Below are 22,151 nucleotides of genomic sequence, written 5' to 3' on the forward strand. Positions count from 1 at the left end.
AGAATCATGGACCCAAAGAAAGAGAATTTCTGGAGACCCAGAAATTCCTACTGGTTTTAATGGGGATAAAAAAGCCCAAAGCTGTCCAGTTTCTCCTTCACTGTGGAAAGATAATTGGAAAAAAATTGTTCATCTTGTTAAGACCTTAAAAGTAAAAGCTGTGTTTTGAAAAAAATACTCTGAAGTATTTTGAAACCTACCAGAGACATTTTTGAGACCAGCTAAGTTGGAAAAATTAAATGGTCCAGTGACTTGATAATTTATCTGCATGTGCAGCTGCAAAATTATTTTCTGTGCACATTGTGCAAAACTTCCTAAATATGAGGTTTAGAGACCCTTTGGGAGTAATTAACTATAATGAAGAAGCAAATCTGGTTTTATTGTACACACTGCTCATTTAAGAAATGTTTTTTTGCACAAAGCCCATTAGTAAGTTTCTAAAACCTCCATGAATGTTAAATGTTTTATTACAGGACTCTGAGCACTTCTTATTTCACATAATATCTAATGTAATCCCTTGAATTACATTTTGCTTTTGATCTCTATATAACAAGTTGCTGTGTCACATGTGTCACAGTGTTTTCAAGTTCTTAAATCTGGCTTTTAGTTATTTATCTAACAGTGATAAACCAGCACTTTTCCTGTAGGCTACACAGAAAGTGTATGCTCAAAATAAGTTGCATGCTATTGATTTTATCCTGCTTACTGGGTTGGTTGGAGTTTCATGCAATTACTGTTTTACAGTGCAGCAGAGTGGCTTTGAAGTGGCTACCAATTGAAACATATTTTGCTCTTCAGATTTGCTTTTGCAAGTTTCACAAAATATTTAGTTAGTGATAATCAGCTTTTAAACAGGCAGAACACACAGATGTGATTCTTTTGCTCTCTTCCCCATAACTGTAGGCATAGTCTGTAGCTGTAAGATAAATTACTTGCAGTCTGCAGAGCATCATAGCCAGCAGGAAGGGAGAGAATAAGAAGGTCATTTGCATAGGGATGAAAAAGGTGTTGTATATATACTGTGATTTCCATGAAGAATAGACTTTTTCTTTCCTTTTCAGAATGGTGGACCTGGAAACCAGCTGGAGATTGCAAAGTCTCCTTTCCCTCGAGGTTGCTGGTCATCTTCCACCACATTCAGAGAAACTAGAAGAGCTCCATGATAACTTCTCCAAGGTTCGTTTCACTATGGAAGACCAAATGCTTTTCTGGCTCAGGTTTTGTGAAGTTCAGCTTCTGCCTTGTACCTGGAATTTGGAAAAGGGATCATCTCTGAGACACGATTAAGAGACAGAAAAACCAGTCCTGTATGATGAGCACTTTAAGTAGCACTGGAATATTACTCAGCTTAATGACAGTCTCTGTTACGCTGGATTTTAGTTTGCATGGTGGTCTGATGGCTTGGTCCTTAAGCAGCAATTTGACACTGAATCACAGTTTGCCCACATCTGATCTTCTTAATGCCTCTGAGAAGGGTGAAGTCTCTCAGATGTCTGTGAGGGAGAAGAACTGGCCTGCCCTCCTGATCTTGGTTGTCATTCTACTGACCATTGGGGGGAATATATTGGTAATTATGGCTGTGTCTTTGGAGAAGAAGTTGCAGAATGCCACAAACTTCTTTCTGATGTCCTTGGCGGTGGCAGACATGCTGGTGGGTATCCTGGTCATGCCTGTGTCGCTCATTACAGTTCTGTATGGTAAGTGGCTTCCATCCTTGTTTGACTAAAAACTTTTAAAGGGAATCTTCTGAGACTTCAGCAATCTGCTTTGCCCAGATTTTCATGCATTGGTAGCTTGGGGATTTTAAGTGTACACCTGGCCATAGGTCTGTGCTGAGATTCACACGCTGCTGGGTGCAAACTTGTTTATATACTGCTGGGAAAGACACGTGGGTGATGTTGGCATCATAGAGTTGTTGAATGGTTTGTGTTGGAAGGAACCTTAAAGATCATCTAGTTCCAACCCCCCTGCAGTGTGCAGGAACACCTTCCACTAGACCAGGTAGCTCAAAGTCCCATGCAACCTGGCCTTTAACACTTCTAGGAAAGGGGGATCCACAGCTCCTCTGGCCAACCTCTTCCATTGTCTCACCACTCTCACAGTAAACAATTTCTCCCTAATGTCTCATCTAAATCTATCTTCTTACAGATTGAAACCAACACTCCTACTATCACTATTTGTTCTTGTACAAAGTCCCTCTCCAGCTTTCCTGTAAGCCCTTGAGGTACTGGAAGGCTGCAATATGGTCCCCCTGGAGCCTTTTCCAGGCTGAACAATCCCAACTTTTCAGCCTTTCTTTATGGGGGAGGTGCTCCAGCTCTCTGATCATCTTTGTGTCCCTCCTCTGGACTTGCTCCAACAGCTCCATGTCCTTCTTATGTTGGGGGCTCCAGAACCTGACACAATACTCCAGGGTTGGTCTCACAAGAGCAGAGTAGAGGGGGAGAATCATCTCCTTCAGTCTGCTGGCCATGTTTCTTTTGATGCAAAACCAGGCTTTCTGGGCTGCAAGTGCATATTACTGGGCCATTTGAGCATCTTATCAACCATCACTCCCAATTCCCTCTCCTCAGGGAGTCTCAGCAGCTTCATCTGCCTCTTCCCTTGGGCCCTGTGAAACCATTACATCATGTTCCATGCATTTGTGCAATTGTGTGTTGACTTAGATGGTCTCAGACTTGATCTATGCTTACTGTGCTTAGTTCATCCTTCTTCCAGTCCCTGCCTTTGCCTTCTGTGACTTGGGTGGTGTGGACTGAGCACTTACCAGTGATGACTGAGTCGAAAAAAGTCAGTGACTACCTCAGCCTTCTCCATACTCTGGGTAATCAGGTCTCCTGTTTCTTTCCAGAGAGGGTCCATATTTTCCCTAGTCTTCCTTTTAACACTGATATACCTGTAGAAGCATTTCTTGTTGCCCTTTATATCCCTGGTCAGGTGTATTTCTGTCAAGGCTTTCCTAACCTCATCTCTGGCTACTTGGACAAGTTTTCTGTATTTCTCCCAGGCTACTTGTCCTTGCTTCCATTCTCTGTAAACTTGTTTTTGTGTTTGAGTTTGTCCAGGAGCTCACTCTGGAGCTTAATCCATGCAGACATCCTGGCATTTTTGTTTGAATTTCTCTTTGTTGGGATGAGTTGCTCCTGAGCTAGGAGTTGCTCCTGAGGTGAACATTAACCAGATTTCTTGGGCTCCTTTTCATTCCAGGGCTTTGTTCCATGGTACTCTACCAAGCAGATCCCTGAAGAGGCAAAATTCTGCTCTCCTGAGCTCCAGGGTAGCAAGCTTGCTGTACCCCCTCCTCACTGCCTTAAAGATCAACTCCACCATTTCCAGGTCACTGCAACTAAGGCTGTCCTCAAGCTTGCATTCCCCACAAGCTCCTCCTTGTTTGTGAGAACATGGCTTATCATGGCACCTCTCCTCATTGGCTTTTCCATCATTTGGATCATCAATGCATTCCAAGAACCTCTTTGATTACTTCTGTCCTGCTGTGTTGTCCCTCTAACAGATATCGGGCCGGGGTTTATAAATATGAGACTCCTCCTTTCTGTCTATGAAGGGCCTCATCTGCTCTGTCTCCCTGGTCAGGAGGCCTGTACCAGACCTCCACTCTGATGTCCTCTGTCCCTGCCCTCCCTTTAATCCTAACCCATAAGCTTGTGGCTGTTTCCTTGTCCAACTCCAGGCAGGCTCCATCCACTCCTGCTGATGACTGATGTACACAGTGACCTCCTCTCCTTTTCTCCCCTGCCTGTCCTTCCTAAAGAGCCTTTACCCTTCCACAGTCAGCACTCCAGTCCTGGGAACCATCCCACCATGTCCCTGTGATGCCAGTGAGTTCACAGTCCTGCAGATACCTGCACGTGAGCACAGCTCTGATCCCCCTTGTTTCTTCTGCATGCTGTGTGCTTCTGCACAGAGGCATTGAAGTTGCACATTCCCCAGCTTTTTTTTTCTTCTTCTTTTTTATTTTTATTTTTTTTAATTGCCAAAATCACCCGCAGGAATTGCAACACTGAGTCAGCTTTTTACCTTTTGGTTGGACTGGCCCAAAATTAGCTATGATACAAGAGCTTAGGGAAAAGCTAAGGAGTGTGGGGTTTGCTGACCCAGCTCTAAGCCAGGTCAGTATCAGTCTTTGAGCTCTGACTGTGATCAGTGGGATTTCAGCCAAATATGGTTAAGAAAGGAGGTTTGCACTGGTAGATTTGGCATTCAGATAAAAACCTGCACTCTGGGAATTTATACCTGAGCTTGCCTTGTGCCTTTCTGTGCCTCAGTTTCCCTATTTCTAACCTGAGAAAATGCTCTCTGTTTTAACCCCTTGGGATCTGATGTGTAAATATGTCTCCCCTACCCTATTAGGGTTATTCTGTGTTTCCAATGAAGCGGGGCATTGCTTCTGCACTGAAGTGTAGAATCACTGTTAGCATTTCAAAGGAGCAAAACAGCAAACAAATCCAACTTTCTCATTTGTCATGAGACAGTTTTTTCAGTATTAAGTTAGGACTTCCTATCCCTGGCTATGACAAGAGGGTATTGCATTTGCCTCTGTATCTCTGATCGTCATCTTTGATACTCATGTATCAATATAATATGTGTGTATTTAATAGATAATTATTTCTGAAGTCTGTTTTCAGATATTCTTTGAAGAGTATTTTAATGTTGATATTTCTTGGAAACAAATAGTGATGTTTACTTACAGATTTGATTAGAAAATTGCTTCCTATCTCATAGAGTAAAATGTGGAGATATTAATATGACTTCTTTACTTGCCTAAGTGATTATGTCAGACAGAGATTCATTTCTAAAACACATTGATCAGGGATAAATAATTCCAAAACTTATATAACTTGTCTACAGTGAGTTAAATCACTATGTGATTTAGTACAGACCCAGCTATTAAGATCTTATGAATAAAACCTTTTATTTTTGGCTGTCAGAATAGTCTCATGTATAAATCTTCTAGGTATTACAACATGCACATTTTATTTTTAGCAATTTACTTTGGTTCCCTGGAGCTTGAAAGGGAGCATATAAATACTGAATTATTTGGTTGACCTGTACATGCATTAATTCTGGGTTACCCAGGGACTCTGAAAAGGTGAATTTATGGAAGTGATCTTCCTAAATACATACTTTCTGAGTCTCTGGAAACTAATGGAAATGGATTTTCTGTTCTGCCTAAAAGATTGTTACTTAAGATGGTTTAAAGGTTTAAAATATGCTGCATATTTGGAGGCAAGTAAATATTGATCTGAAGAAGAATTGTAATTATTCCTCTTTTCTACCAGACCACCAGTATTAGCTGTTGATGGCCCAAAAAGTTCTCTCTAGGCAAATGGTACTAAATAGGTTTTTTGGCAGAAGTTATAACTTCAGAACAGGCATGGAAAATCTATGGAAATACTGGCTGAAATGAGAATAACTGGAGTTATTCCAGGGGAGCCAGGAGGCTGCTGGAGCCGTGCTGAGTTCTGGCAGTGCTCCCTTGGGCCATCTTGGTAGCCCTTGATGGGCTGGACCAAAGCAGATACCAAAGCCTTCCTACATTGTGAGGGGATAGGGAAAAGCTCCATTTGAGGAAAACAGAGACTCAGAGGAACTTACATGAGTTGGATAGGACACCTTTTCTCTATTATTTATGCTACCAGTTGTGACTACCAAAGCAGCCAGGGCTGTACCACTCCAGCAGCAATGGGAGAAGGCTGCCAGACAACGTAGGCAAAGTCTGTCCCCTTTCCCAAGTGGTTATTTGCTAATTCATCCTGGAACTGGACACTTTCAATTTCTTAATTGAAAGAAAGAAAAATCAAGTTGTCAGTTAATTTCAGGAATCTTATTATAAAGAAAGGATGTCAGGATACATCATGCTGGATTTTTCACCAATCACTGAACACTACAATGTATTTCTCAACTAGTTTTTCTTACATGTTTTGGATTAATCAATGATTTGCATTTGACAAGTTAGGACATTTTCCATGGCATGCAGTTCCTAAAGCTGTAAACGAATTATTATGCTTATTTATAACCATGTATTGGGGAGAGTAGATGAGAAATTAAGAGTGTGTTTAATCCCAATGGAGAAACTTCTGATCAATTAAAAATACTGGTATGGGCATTGGTTATTATGTATGTAAGGGAGCTTCTGACAACACATGGAGATTACCTTCTCACCTCAGAGCACTTCAGGGACAAGCAAGGGTGGGTTTGCATTGGATCTAGTGTTTATGGGCAAGAAAGAAAGGGCTGCTCGTTGTCTGCTAGGACTAGTGAAGGAATGCCAGAAAATCTTGTCAGCTGATCTGAAAGGAAATTATAGAATGTTCAGAGAGTGGCCAACAAGCAGCCAGCACACTCATCTGCAGCTCCAGGTGCCCAGGCTTCTCTCTTCAATATGAGTTTCAAAAAACACTGCAGTGCTGGTGGCCTGACAAAGCTTCCAACAAGGCTGGTATGAGATGCAGCATCTGTTAGCCCCAGCCACTGGGGCAGCTTCACATCTAGATTATTATTATTGATAATTATTATCTTTGTTATGTGGTAACAGAGACGTGCTGAGCAGTTGTGGCAGCCCTTGCTGTTTATTCACCCTGGGGAGGGAAGGATGGAGTGGGAGCAGAAAGAGCTGCCAGTCACCCAGCCTCATCTGCTCTTCCTGCACCTGACCCTGATTTGCCTTTCTAAGGGTGCTGATGCTGCCAGCAGGGAGCATCTTACAGAAAGACCTGATCAGGCCAGACAAGGACAAGGTGTTGCTGAATAAATTATTGGGCGCAATCAATACCTGAAAAGACAGATGGAGGGTGGCTGGTCTGTTTGTAATGCTCTCCTCAGCAAGGCCAGGGCATGCTGCACACCTTTGATGAGACCAGGTATTTTCTGAAGCTGCAGCAAGGAGCAATGTGTCCCTTTGACAACTGAGGCCATTTGCTCTTTTTATTTTTATTTATTTATTTATTTAATGTTGGTTTTGTTTCTTTGGTTGTTTTTTCCCCCTGATGATTTCTAGTAATGACTTTCTAGGTACAGGTTGGTCTTTGCTGCTGCCAGCCAGCTACAGACACCCCTGTGATCAAATGCTGTTTGGTAAGGACACAAAAAAAAAAGGAAGGAAAGAAAAAAAAAGAGAAACAAGAAGAAAAACATTAAATAAATGTGAGGTGTTTTTTTTTTTTTTAATGTATTTATGGTTGTGAGTTAAATGACTGCAGTCACATGTATGTGTAAGTGACTGTGTCAGTCTAACTGGATTAATTAACAATCTTCTCCTGATAAACTCCCGACTTAGTTTTAACTACTTACTATCTAATCTTATCGTTGGCATGTGACTGGTGTAGTGAACTGGTGAGATCACCTTGTATTATTTTAATCTAACAACTTGTGCTTCAGTCTGGAAAATCCATGAACATTTTGTCCATGACCTGTCATCCACAGCACAGCTTTGGCATTGTCCTCCTTGTGCCATGTTAGGGGTCTCCTTGTGCCAGGGCAGAGTTGTCCCCTAGGTTCTGGGCTGCTGGATATGCATTTGCACATCTTTGGTAGGACCAAAGGGCTCCTTTTTCTCCCCAGCTGGTTTAAGTGTCTGTGTTACTGTCAGTAGAAACTGCTGCTCCATGCTCAGCTCTGCTCACGATGGAGATGACTGAATTTTTAGATGTTTTGTGATTTTGGAGGCCTCATGATCCAGCTATTGAGCAGAGTGGTGCCTGGAACCAGGGCTATTGTCATGGCAGTGGAGAGTAGAAACAACACATTCATTAAGAGTGTGAAAATAAGCACAGTATCACCAAGCAGCTTCACCCCCAGAGAGCTGCAGCAACATGTCCTGGTGCACTGGAAGCCTGAGGAGCTTATTACCCAAGAATATTCATCAGATTTAGCATCTGGCCACTCTGATGGCTACACAGATACTAATTGCTTCTCTTTAAACCATAGTGAAGTTTTGAATATCTGTCTGACTGATACAAAGTATTAATAATTCTACTGTCAGAAGAAATTGAAAGTCTACCTTTTTAAAATAATGCTCTTACAAATGATGCTAGAGGTACACCACCTTCACTCAAAAGGAGCTGGTATGGAGCAGTAGTTGTTCCTGGATGTGTTTGGTGCCTCTGATCAGTCAGCTGGGATGGTGGCAAGGAGCAGGAGAAAACCACTTTTTTTGTTTTACATCCAGGATGTGAAAGAAAAGAGAAAGCAAAGCCAGAGACTGGCATAAGAGCAAATAAATGCCTACAAGCAAAACCTTGGGGGTGAGGGTAAAGTCTGGGGGCTGCTGGCCCAGGCACAGACATTGATTTCATTAGTGCCAGAGCCTTGGAACATCCATCTCTGCCCTAAGAAAAAAGGATTTGAGCAGACGTTCAGGTGCATTTAAATGGAAATTAGTTTTAGTGACATGGATGGCCCTCTGTTCTCTGACAGACAAACTCTTGTTCTGAATCTGCACCCTGATGTCTTGTGCAGGTGATGCTCAGAGAGCAGGAGATACTCTGCTGTGGGCAGGGATGCTCTGAAGATGGTCCAGGCATGGCTGTAGGCACAGGAGGAGGTGTTGGGAGTTGCACTTCCCTTCAGAACAGACAGCAATGAAATGAGAGTGTCAATTATTTAAAATCTCTGAAAAATCCCTCAGGGCATAGTTAAAGGGCCTACCATAGTTACTAATCTTATCACCAGCTGCAATGAAAATAAGAAAGGAAATAGCAAAATATAAATGGTTGCTGCTATCTGAAATATAGACTAAGGTCTTAATTAATGCAAAACCCTGGAGAATGGTTCTGGAGTGTAACTGCCAGATGAAATCAGCCTAGAGGTCCAACTGCACTAATATTTTGTCTCTGACAGGGGCCTCAGTAAAGCGATGAATTTTCCTCTGCCAGACTTACAGATAAGTCTTCTCAAGGGGGCCCTTTCCTCCCAGATTATCCTGGCTGGTGTTTGATTTGTGCCCTGCACTATGAGAATTATGTCTGTTACCTGTGTGTCAGAAGGTTTTGTTTAGCAGGTTTATACTTTGTGTATCATATTCAGGTATTTGGAAGTGATCAGTCATTTAAAAAATCCTGCCTAGTTCATAGTTTTAGCTGCATCTTGACTATCAAAATTTTATATGGCTGTTGCATTATTTTCAGAAATTATTTTTTGTGCATGTTAATTTTAAAGGCATGGCTTTTCTGTCTGTACAGAGCAATGACTACAGTTTGTTCTTCTGTTAGAGTGTGAATGAATGGAAATACCTAGGCTGCTTGCACTATCTTACTGTGCCACAAACTCAGGCTTGGGTTGGTTTTTTTGCTCTCCAGTGATACCTTGTACCTGGGATATGTGCAATGAAATTTATATCCAAAATCATATATTAGTTTGTTATCTTTTGCCAGTAGTAAAATCCATTGGTTGTTATGGTTTATACTCATTCAGCATAATTTATGCTCTTTTTGAAGCCCTCACAACTTTCTTATAAATTCAGCTAATCTAAATAGTACTGTGGAATCTAAAACCATACTAGTTAATTGTTCGTTTAGTTGTTATTAAATACATAGACAACTTTAATTCAGAGATTGAGTATTCTGCTGCTGAATTTCATCCACATAAACACCTGCCTGTTCATCTCATGTGACAAACAGGATTAAGTTGTGGCATATCTGTGTTGTTGTCAGTAAGAAAACTCTGTAGTATGTGCCCCTGCTCCTTTTCTGCTACCCCAGGTTTAAATGATGATTAGAGTGGAGGGAGGTGGGGGGAATGCTCAGTAGCCTCCTGGATATGAAATTCTGGTTGTGAAACATCTTGAGGGTGCTGAATGTTAACAGGATTTTCCAGTGCCCTGAAAATATTACACCCTATGATGACACATTTTTTGATCATGTTTGGAAATTGCTTTAGGACCCTGGGTAGCTTTGGGTTTCATTGGTGGAAAACTGATGGCTTCTGGCCAAGTGAGGTGCAAAAGTAGGGGAGTAGAAATCAGCACAGTAGCACAGAATGGGAGAGGGTGATAATTTCTGTCAAAAGGAGGTGATACAGTAAAATTCAGTTGCTGAAAGAACCCTCTAACACATGGCTTTAAGTTTTAGAAGGCAGGCAGTCATTATTGCAGCACTGGATACACGAGAGAGAGTTTTCAAAGTCATGCATGACATGAGTAACAACAGACATGACTTATATTATACTAATAGATACATATGTATAAATCTCATTGTAATGAACATACTTCCCAAAACTAATTGTAATATTTATCTGATTTCCTGGAACTAATTTTAATATTTGCATTCTGAGTTGGGGGGGGGGGCTTGGTAGTCTTCTTTAAAGTTGTTCTGTGATGTCCTTCTGTCAAGCCCCTCTCCATGCATGATGTTGGGCAGCAAATCTAGCTGGTCTTAGCCAGTTTCCATTTACATGCAACTCTTAGCAACTCGAGCTTGCTATCTATTTATATGCAAAAGGACACAGCTTAGATGAGCCCAAATCAACATCTTATCCATTAGTGTCAGAAAAGAGTCTGCAGGAGTTATCTCAGTTTACAGGATGCTAGTTGATAGTTTTGTGTTTGTTTACCCAAGAATGTAGATTTCATACAGGATGTCGTTTCACAAAAGATAATTTCATTTCAGTATACATTACATAAAGTAGATTCACAAACACAACAAAAATATTTAAGATTAATACCAGAGAACAATATATGTCTTACATTTGTAAATATACTTTGCTTTCTGTGAAGCAACCAGCTGCTTTGCCTACTGTGGTTTAATGGAGCCTTTAGCCTCTGATTTGCCAGAGATGATGTTGCTGCACATGGATGCTCAGTCCAGCATGTGTGAACACCTCACAACAACTTCCAACAAGTTCTGTTTCTGGTAGCTTTCATGATGAGGGCTGGTCATGGAGAAGGTTGCACGGCTGTTTTCTGGTGGCTGTTAGAGCATTTATTGATTGCACACACTTTGATCAGTTTCTGTTAGTTTTCTATTTAGTTGTACTACACCCCTCCAGAGCCCCTGGGTATTCATGCAAGAGCAGGGTGCACAGAGCAGGTCAGGGGATTCTGGCAGCAACCCAGTGTGGCAGTGATGGTGTCAAGTGTGAGCCAGCCACATGTGCATCATTCAGCAGTCTCAGCACACTACAGCACTGTTAGACGGGGAGATAATCCCAATTTTCATAGACTGTGGGGGATGCTACAGGATCATGATATGCCCTGGGGATTTGACAGGTTTTTTAGTGGATGCAATGCCTTGCAGAAAGGCCTGAACAAAATCAGTTGTGCTAACATGGACAGTGCTGCATGGAAGCTGGAATCTGTATTTCTGAGGTTAAAAGTGAGCCATCAAACTGTGGTAGGGTTTTTTTGTTTGTTTGTTGTTTTTTTTCCCCCTAAATGTAGAAAAAAGAAAAAAACAGAAATTATAAAGAACACCCTCGCTTTTAATATCAAAATGTGTTACTGCCTCCTTTGCTTTCATCAGTGGCAGCAGGATGCAGGTATGTAATGTGTGATTTCCCCCCTGTGATTATAGATAGACCTAAGGAATAACTTTCTAAAAAATGCACGGGAAGGGGGTGGATCCTGACCATGCTGAAGTCAGTGGGAACATTGGCAGTAAGTTCAGACACCAGGACTTTTGCCAGAGCACTTCTCTGCCTCCTCCAAACCTCTTTAGCATCCTCCTACCTGGTCATGACTGTAGCTCTTGGCATGACTATGGCAGTGTCTTTCACCTAGAAGGGCCACAGATATTTTGCTACTCTCCTCTGAGTCTAAAAAAGTCTCTCCTGACACTGCAATTCAGCTCCTTTCACCATATCCCAGGCTGTGCAGAGCCTGATCCTTACATGTATTTCAGTGGACATTCACTTGCTTGATGTGGTTTGGAATGAAAAGCTTTCTCTTTTGCTCCATATTTTCTGCTGGAAAAGTAGTGATCTCCTTTCTTCTGTGTTGGCTGAAAACTATTGAGGGCTTTTTGTTCATTACATTAGTTTTGGCTAAAAATTACAAAGTTTAAAAAGAGAAAGCAAATTCATGTTAGAGAAAGAAATAATACTTTGCTAAGCAACATGGTACAAATAGGAAAATGAAATCACAAAGATATTCCAAGGAGATCTTCCTAATCCCACAGAAAGATAGGAGTGAAAAGGACTTACTTGACTGTCTGTGTCTAGTTGTTTCCTACCAAGTAGTGGTAAAACATTGAGCTACTGTAGTCTTATCATAAACCTTCCAGAGTCTATTTCCTTTCAGGTTTGCCTGCTACTGGGCTGCCAAAGCCAGGATCTGCTTGTGGCAGTGTGTAGCAACAGAAAGCTTTGACAGATCCCCGAGCACCTTATTACAACATCAAAAATTTATCTCTTTGCCAGCCTCAACTTTCTTGCAAGAAGCAGTTTTTAAATAGAAAATCCTAACACTGCAGTGTGAAAAAAAAACCAGAGCCTTCATGTACTTCTGTACTTTGTTAAAAGTAAATGTGCTTTGTAACTTTTGAAGGAAAGTTGATAAACTGGGCTGCTTCTTTTATGCAGTTTTACCCAGGTGAACTTGTTATCAGGATTCCCTCTCTCACAGCTCTACCAGGGCACATGAAGCCAGCCCCAGGTCAGATACACATAATCTCAAAACCATTGAAGGCTGTGGTCTGAAATAAAGCCAGAAGCTACCTGGTAATGAGAGCAGGTTGCAAAAGAGGTTTCTGTAACTAAGCCTCAGCTGACACTTGCTGGGGGCAGGTTTCTTTCACCACTTCCAGCTCCACAGCTCAAACTGAGATGTGATCTCACCCAAAAACACACCCTGGAAGCAGTTCTAGGTAAACACTAATCACCTAAAATATCATCTCGATGAAGGTGTTTTCTTGGATCCAATCTCTTTAAATGTAGCAGTAAAGACCGACAGAGTCCACCTTTCTCCTTCTCTCAAGTTTCTGAGAAGTGAAGGGAAACAATAAAAACTCAAGATTATTTCAGTGAATTAACTTCTGCTTACATTAATTGAACATATGGTCTTATAATTTTATAATTTACCCACAGCATGTATGCTGCATCCAATCAAGGAGCTGTTTTTCATGTTTTAGACACTAAATTGGACTGGCATGTCTTGCCTGCCTGATATAATTAAGAATTACCTATCCAAGCATGACGCATTAGAATGATTTTTAATGCCACACATTCAAATGTTATTTAATGTGAACAGAGATTTAGATCCAATTATTATTTTTTTTTTATTTCATCCTTTTTCTAAAATCTGTTGGAAGATGCAGTGAGTTTTAAAGTTCACAGAAGCGTAAAGCCCCAAAAGCCTGGAGCATGTATAGTTACATTTCTGGTTTACATTGCTGTTTCACAGGAGAGCTGATGTCAGGTTAAATGCAGCAGCAGTTTCAATGTCCTCAGTGCAATCTTCTTCTGCCCAATTTGCTTCTAGATTACTGATGCTAAATGTGCTTTTAAATGTATGTTTTTGTTCACTTTTTATGACAGTAACCTGTTAGAAACAGTATTGGCTTAAATGCATTGCCTCATTATAATTAACTTTGAGTTTAGTTGAAAAGAAATATAAACTTACATGTTTGTAGCAAGCCAGAAACTGATACAAGACAATGAGAATATGGAATTTTTATACATAAAAAGAAAGACCCTCTAATTATAAACTATTCCAGAGATAAATTTGCTGTCTATGAAGGTGCTAGATGGATCACTGAGATAACAAGTAGAATGAAGGCAGTTAATATGTTTTCCACAGACAGATTTAGCCTTATCTGAAAGGAAGAACTGCACCGCCTCTAGGTGCTGGGACCACGTGAGACACCCAGAGTCTTCCATAGGTATGTGTAGTCCCCTATTCTTAAAGTTAAATTTTAAAGTAAAGAGAAAGGTTTAAAGTAAAGAGAAAGGTTAATTGCAGATATTTTATCAAGACTGAGTTCATTTTAGTCTATGGTACCTTATGTATATATTTACTTGTCATAAAGCTTCTTACAGAGAGAAGGGGAAGAGAGATAGGGAAGAGATAGGAGAAGACAGGGAAGCCAGTCACAACCTAGGTGGCTGTTTGCAAAACTAGTCTGAGTTCTACTTCAGCTGTAGCTTGAGCCCCCTCATTCTCACAATGTTGTCCATCCAGAGAAAGATCCAGTTAAAATGTTCACCATCTCTCTAACCATAAGACAAAGCCTGGTGCTCGAGCAACACCTGCTCAGTGAGTGAGGAAGATGCCTGTGAACTGTAATTGGCTTCCATTGATTTTTATAAACAGAGCAGAAAGGATAGCAACTCCTTTTGTTACCTTCAATTACCTTAGGAAAACAGGAAATAAAATCTTAATTTAAAAGCACTATATGTATGACCTGGAGTTTAAAACACAGATCTGAGCACAGCAGCGAGGCCTGAGCTGTAACAGAGGAGTCTGTGTCACTGGCATTATCTGTTGTGTCCATTCCAAACACCCCATACCAATTAAGACATTTAGTACTGTTTTCTCTTACCCAGAAAAGCCCTTCCCCTCCTAGAATGTGCCTGCAGCTAAATCTAGCAACACTTTTACACACCAAATATCCAGGGTGTATTATCTCCTGCTGAGAACTTGCTATCACTTCTTACTCACCCCAGCAGAGTGAAATTGGCATGAGGAACTAGCTGGTAGCATGTGTTTCTCAGCACTTGCCAAAGAGCTGCTAAAATTTCCAGGAACAGTCCCACTTGCATTCTGCTGTACAGATTACCAGAGGGCTCATTTTCCCCTGATGGCTGCAGCTGTAGATATTGGAGAACGTAAGGGGAAAGGCAGAAGGGCTCCAAGGATGGTCAGCTGTATTTCTGTGCTCTGTCTTGACATAATGTGTAATTGAAAAACTCTTTCATCTTGTTCTGTTTGGAAATTATGCCTTTTATTCTCTTGGGAAGTCTGTTGCTGCATGCAGATAGATTCCTCATGCCAGTATTTTGCTGTTTGGTATATTTGTGTACATTCTATCATATTTGTTTTTATTGTATTGTGTTACAGACAACATTTTGTGAAAATTGGTACGATTTCTTTACAGCATATGGTAACCTTAGCATTCTCTATGTGATTAATACAAAAATGTTGTAATTTCTTGCCTAAGGGCTCAGCTTCAGTGATGGTGACATGCCAAGACCCCAAGAAACAGACTGCTGTATTTTTAGAAGAGGTGAATGTAATGGGCCCACATACACTTCGGGCTCTAAAGTTTAGAAAAATCACTGATATTATTCAGGCCAATGCATATAGAGACAGCTGTTTTACACAAGATGGAAATAAATACAGAGAAGTGAGGTGAAATGTTCGTAAAATACTTAGATGCACTCTAAGACAAATATACCAATGTAAATACATTAGTTTGAATTATGAATGTTTTCAGGATTGGGTCAGTTAACTCAGAATTAAACCAATTTTCTCTCTAACTTCCTTTCACATCTGTTGAATTGAGGTCATTATGATTTTAATGTCTCTCTCCAACTCACATGACATATCCCTTCACATTCTCATTCTAGAGTTGTTTAATATTAATTAAAATATACACAACTAACCTGATAGGTTAGTTCATTCCCCTGAGACCTCATGGTAACAGTAACATTGCATTCTCCCGTTGTGTTTTATCAGCATATGCTGGGAAAAAGGCACTGATATGATTCATGTGCTTGCATGGTAATTAAATGGAAATTAGATTGGTGGAAGAGGGGCCATGTGCCAGTTGCAATGCTTTGCACTAATTTGCACACTGTCTCAATGGCACAATTCAACCCTTCCTCTGAATGGACAACTCACAAGAGAAATAGAATGGATCCCCACCAGCTTCTCTGCCAAAATTGTTATTAAAGATGCTAATGAGATGAGAGAAATTTGTGCATGAGCCTGTCATGGAGTCTGGGCTGTGATTACCAATAAGTGCTCTATCAACATTTTGGTTTCATGCATTGGTTTTTTCCAGCCTACACCATGTTTTCTGGTTGTAATAAGTCTCATCATAAAATTTTACTATTCCTGCAGGAACTCTGATAAGCACAGTGGCAGCAGTGGGTTTAGTGAGTGAATCTCCCCTCTAAGATGCCATCTCAATTCCTAGATGAAAAAGGTTCAAGACTACAAAGTTCAGTGAGTAATGCACAAACATGACATACCATATTCCTCTCTCAACTCTAAAGTATAAGATTTTATGGGCAAGGCAGGACAGTCGATGAGGTTCTGTTGATTCTCTGTTATTTTTCGAGCAGCTTGATTTCCATGTTGGCAACAGGCTCTTTTCTGCAGCTGTGCTGGAGTTATCAGAACAGAACAGTTGTTACCCTTACAAATCTGTTTCCACCTTCTGCTGTGTAATTTTTTTGTAATGTGTTTATTTTAGGTGAGGTTTGTGTGTTCTGTTTGTTTATTAGAAAGTCTATTTCCATCCACAGCCAGCAGCAGCAGTGGAGTAACGTCTTGGTGTTTCTGAGATATGGAAATTGTGGGTGGGTTTTTGCCATACCTATTTGGCACCCACTGGGATGCAGAAGACTGTTAATGTGTGTCTGACACCTACAAATACTGAGTAGATTTAGGAGGCAGCAGAGCTTCCTCCTTCCATTTGTTTTTTTCTGAATGGTAACTACATCTCATTCCACTATTTAAATTTTGAATTTGCCTGTTAAGCTTTTTTTAATTGCTTTTGGTCAGCTGATCTTAGATGAACAGGGGGAGAGATTGCATTTAAACACAGCAGAAGCTGAAAGTCATGGCTCTCCTGGTAAGATCTACCTCACTGTCTCCCTCCAAGACAGAAGAACAAGGCTATTTGTTTGAAATAGCATGGGGAGTTGATGTTGACAAGCATGAGCATAGGAATAACAGCTGCCAAGATGAAGTCCTTTAAATTTACCATTTACATCTTGCTTTATCTACTTTCCACAATATTCTTCTAACCTTTTCCTAGTCCATATTGGGTTAATTTGGGAGTAACTAGTTCTACTACATTATCTACTAGTAGTCCATATTACTCATTTGCGTTTGTTAAATCTACAGCAACATTTATTTTAATACAATTTGCTAGAGTATATTAACACATTATTTAATTATCACAGCTATTGCTGGTTTTGATTTGTAATCAAACACAAAATTACACTTTAATAATAGTACAACTATGATAATAAAATATTACATTTGATTACAAAGCAAAAACAACTTATCAAAAACTCAGTGTTATAGCTTCACGAGATGTCATTTCTTTAGTTTCCTTTTCTACCTCATGAGACTACTATAATTTTCTGGGTAATAGTATTCTTTTTAGTGTATCAGTATGCTCACACTTCATTTACCCACATTAAATTAAACTTTTCTTTCATGTTAATGGATCTTATAACAGGCCTACAATTTCTGCAAAACTCAAAAAAAGAGTTGTGCAACTGTACCCAGGTAGTGGTCATACATTAAGTTTCACTTTGCCTCTGTTCTTCCCTATCTGGAATATTTTCTGCATGCCAGCACATTAGTGTGGGAAGCAGGATCACCTCCCACATGGCTGTTTGCAGTACAGATTATTTCTCAGGATTCAGGAACTGCATATCTGCATTATTTGTCAGAGAGGGACATAACGTCAGGCAGGGCTGATGTTGGTGCCTGTTTTATTTGTGGCTGACTGGGTGTCACCTGAATTCCAGGGTGTGAGTATGGAGGTACTTGTGTTGGCATAGTCTGAGGTGCTTCTAAATCTTTGGGTCTGTAAAAAAAGCTGGGCTGAGCTGAGCCTTGTGTCCTCATGCAGCAAGTTGACAATAATCTGGCATTTTATAGACTGTAAATGCAGCAGTATGAAAGGACCATAATTTCAGAGTAAATTTTATTCCAACTTCAAGTCTTTTATAGGAGGTTCTGTTAGTAGTGAGCAGTTTTAATTAATAAGAAGATGCTTACAAAATGCTTACAATAATGCAAAACCTTAACCTCGTATTATATGGTTTAACAAATCAGGGTGTCACACCAAATAACAAAATAGTTGCTTGGAGTAAAGGGCTGATTTAAAATAATGCTGCATTAGGCTGTGGGGGTGTATAGGCTCTGTGGGGTGAGTAGGGGTACAGTAGCCCCATGTTTCCTGAGAGGGGCAGTGCAGCTTTGGTCAAATCTTTGCTTACTCTCACACAGGGGGGGATAAAAACACTGACTAGACATGCAAGGTGTGTCAGGTTAACAAAACTCCTGGAAACACCTGGATCAGTACACTCAAAGTTAATGCTACTAATCTGCAGAATCTAGTTTGTAGTGAGATTGTCACTTCTTAATAATTTGGACATCTTCCTAGCATTGACTAATTAATGATGACAGACCTATGCTCTCTGAATATCGAACCCTTTGCATCAAATGAAAGAAATCTGTATTATGCCTTTTTTCTCAAATCAGACATTTTATCAGGATTTGGAGGCCACATTGTCCACCTGCATTTCCAGGAGGGAGCTTGGTCTGAAAAAAAGGTTTAATCACAGGTGGGCTTTCTGACAGCTGTTAGGATGGTACAGACATCTGAATTGCCACTGAGTTATGCTAAAATCAAAGCAAAGACCTAAATATATCCTCTCTGTATGGTTTTGTGTCCTCTCACTAGCGCCAGAACCAGTACTAGGCTAAAATTTACTCCATATTTAGTCCTTAGTCTAAACTTTATATTAAAAACTCGAGGTTCAAGCAAATGGCTTCTTTTCCCACTCAGGTAACTGCTGAGCAGCCAGCTGTAATCTGAATAATGCTGTTGCATTAAAGGGGAGTAAAGAAACTTGGCAGAAAATAACTCCCCCTTGCAATCCAGCTGACCCTCAGATATTAGAGGAGCTGGGGGTGGCTGGGCTTAGATTCTGAGTGACAGCCAATTCACCTTTAGTAGGCTGGGAAACAAAAGCAACAAAAACTACTGACTACTAACACTGGAAGAAATTATCATGGACAGGTGCTAGAATTCAGTCACAAGAAACGAGGTTTCTAGTGTGATTTATTAAAGCAAGGCTAGATGTTTAGGCTGGATGTTAGGAAATTTTTTTTTTCACTGAGAGGGTTGTCTGATTGGAATGGTCCAGGCCATCCCTGGGGGGATTTATCCCCATTCACCATCCCTGGAGGCATTTAAAAGGTGTTTGGACCTGGTCCAAGGACATGGTTTAGTAGTTGGATTATGGTGTTGGTCAAAGGTTGGACTGGATGATCTTGGAGGTCTCCTCCAAACTAAACATTCTGTAAATGTGAGCAGCATGCAAGCTTCTTTTAGGTTGCTGTTGATAAAATTTACTGTCTGCAAAAGGAGCATGTGCAAAATACCTAAGCTAGGAGAGCTCTGTAGAGATTTCCCAGGGGGGCAACCTGGCCAAAACTGCAAGTGTAGAGATTTATACTGTTAAAGATACTCTACAAAATTAAAGGGAAGAGAAAGGGAGAGGGGCACTTGTGTGTTAGAATCTTACCCAAAGGCATCCTAATGGAGGGGAAGAGAGGCTCAGCCTGTTGGCTGGTCCCAGGGATCAGGGGTGTCCCTGCAATAGTATATTCCCTGGCATCCTTTCCCACATTGGCTATTTTTATACTATTTTACCTGACAAGTGGAGCTTGAGTGACTCTAGTCAAGCATATCTTTATTGGGATTGGTGCACATTTCTCTCTCTTTGCATTTAAAAGCCCAGGCTACAGAAAATGCAGTGTGTAGTCTCAGTGAGGGGTGGTCACCCCTTGGAGGTGGGTGACTTTAGGGATGGAGGTATTATTAAAATAAGATTATGCCTAAAAAGATTATGTTTAAAATACCTAAAAGTAATTTTCATTCTTTTTGTGTAGATTATACCCATGCTTGGCTGTGCCAGAAAATGGGCTATTTAAGGGATCCAGATAGCTGTAGGACAGCCTTTTTTCCTTTAGAAAAATTCAGGCTAGAAACCTCATAGTAAACCCAATTTCTCATGTAACCCAGTTTCCAGGATTTCACTCTGTCAGAAAAATATTAAATTCAACTGTACTGATGATAAAACCAGAGCACTGGCAGTGTTGCCCTCGAGACAAGCTGTTTCTCTAGCCTGGAAGTTTGGCTGCAGGAATGTGGTTTTATCTGTGGACATGCTGGTAATCACTGAGGACTCTGGGGGTCATGCAAGACATTCTGTACTTCTCAGGAGATTTTCAGTGCACCTCTTTGTGTGACTGTCAGGGTGATATGAATGTCTCTGAGTCATTTGTCGATGTAAATCTGAAGGAAGTGGCTTAAGAAAAAAAATAAAAAAAACCAAACCATAGCTTTTCATTTACTGATGTGGTATTCCAGGGTAAAAAATACTTCCTAGATAAGAGAGAAAGAAGAGAATAATTTAAATTCTTTCATTCCCCTGGGGATAATGCAATGCAGTAATGTTAAAACTGTGTGTAATTGTTTTCTACTCTATACTTTCTACTTTTGTAAAGCCTGTGGCAGCTATGAAACTTTAAAGAAAATATTGGGAAGTCTGGTAGGTATAAAATGCTTCAGTTGTAATAATGTTAATGGTGCAGTTGGGTTAAAAAGGCTTCTAGCAACAGGCAAGGGTAGGTTTTTTTTCTGCAGCGCACAACAGTGGATATCCCTGAAACATGTGAAAGAATTTTCAAAAGGTGTGAAATCTAATAGAAAGTGCCAGATTTTAGGTAAATCTTCTGGACTGCTCTTTCCCATCTTCTGCATTCTGTTCCCAGTTACAGCAAGGAAACCTGAGCAAGTGCCTTATTGTGAGTACTGCAAGTATTGCACTCTTCTCATTTTGAAAGGCTGTATCATCATTTCTTAGGGAATTAGGTGAGGCATCTGCTCCATTTCTGTCCTTTCTATGAGTAAGAGCACTACAGAGAGCAATAGATCAGTGTATGACCTGGAATAGATCTCTGATAGCTAGAGAATGACCAAAAGGTGCTTCAAGCATGTGCTACACTGACATGTTAACTGCTGGGAAATTCTGCTTGGTACTAAGATTAAGATTCATTCAGACATAAGGATTTCCTACCATTTTAGTTTAGTTCATTCAAGACCTGCTTGTAGTAAAAAGAAAATGTAAATACAGTGAATATCAGAACCCCAAAAGGAGAAATATTACATATATTCTAGCTTTTGGCCAAGCCAAGGAACAATATTTGAGGAGGCTGTATTTGAACAGATAAAGATCTCTGGTTCTTATTCAGCACCTCAGCTCTGCTTTTTTTCAGCTTTTCTAGATGCATATATATATATATGCATATATATATTATATATGTGTGTGTATATATGTGTGTGTGTATATATATATATGTATATTCATATAAATATATATATACACACATATAAAATGTCATAATGAGCCTAAAAGACAAAATAAACACTTAGTTTTCCCATATGATTTTGAAGGATGGCTTTTACCCTTTTATCCAGCCCAACAGATGGAAAAGCAGTGGCTAAACAGAACAAATGTGTTCTGAAGCCTTTGTTATGATTGGAAAATAAACTGTTTCTGTAGCTTTCTGTGAATTTGCTATGAAAAATTTCTGAAACTACAGGGATGGATTTTGTATAACTCTTCATCTCATTGTGGTGTGTCTTGTTACTATTATTCCAGAATTGTCCTGAGTTTTAGACCGAGTATTCCCAGGAGGTATCCTGAGACAGGTGGCCTACAGAAGTAGTAAATACATACAAACAACAGTAATTTTTAAAAACGTAAATATAGCAAGCCAGTCCATTTGTAGTGTGCTAGAATGGCCTGGGTTGGAAGGGACCCTAGAGATCACCCACTCCAACCTCTCTGCCATGGCCAGGGACACCTCTCAGCTAGACAGGGTAAGGTTGCTTGAAGCCTCATCCAACCTGACCTTGAAGATCTCCAGGGAGGGGGCATCCACAGCTTCTCTGGGAAAGCTGTTCCAGAGTCTCACCACCCTCGTACAGAAGAACTTCTTTCTAAGATCCAGTCTAAACCTATTCTCCTTCAGTTTAAATCCACTTCTGCTTGTACTGTCATGAAAAGTCTCTCTCCAACTTTCCTGTGGTTTCCATTAAGGTATTGGAAGGCAGCTATAAGGTCCCTCCCAGAGTCTTCTGTTCTTCAGGCTGATCAATCCCAGCTCCTTCAGGCTGTCCTTGTAGCAGAGGTGCTCCAGCCCCTGTATCATCTTTGTGGAG

At 40.4% G+C, this 22,151-nt stretch overlaps 1 protein-coding gene across 2 annotated transcripts in view; it reads left to right on the forward strand.

Moving 5' to 3' along the window:
* Positions 1-1,061: 1,061 nt before the first annotated feature.
* The window catches only part of HTR2C (5-hydroxytryptamine receptor 2C), a 35,945-nt gene continuing 14,855 nt past the window's right edge, over positions 1,062-22,151 (forward strand). Inside the window, exon 1 of one of the 2 annotated variants that reach the window (XM_030449156.1) lies at positions 1,062-1,697. In XM_030449156.1, the coding sequence (XP_030305016.1) occupies positions 1,310-1,697 (388 nt within the window). In that variant the 5' untranslated portion in view covers positions 1,062-1,309. The remainder of the gene's footprint in view (positions 1,698-22,151) is intronic. The other variant, XM_008501678.2, reaches the window with a different exon arrangement.

The sequence above is a fragment of the Calypte anna genome, chromosome 4 (genome assembly GCF_003957555.1).
Source record: "Calypte anna isolate BGI_N300 chromosome 4, bCalAnn1_v1.p, whole genome shotgun sequence".
NCBI lineage: Eukaryota > Metazoa > Chordata > Aves > Apodiformes > Trochilidae > Calypte > Calypte anna.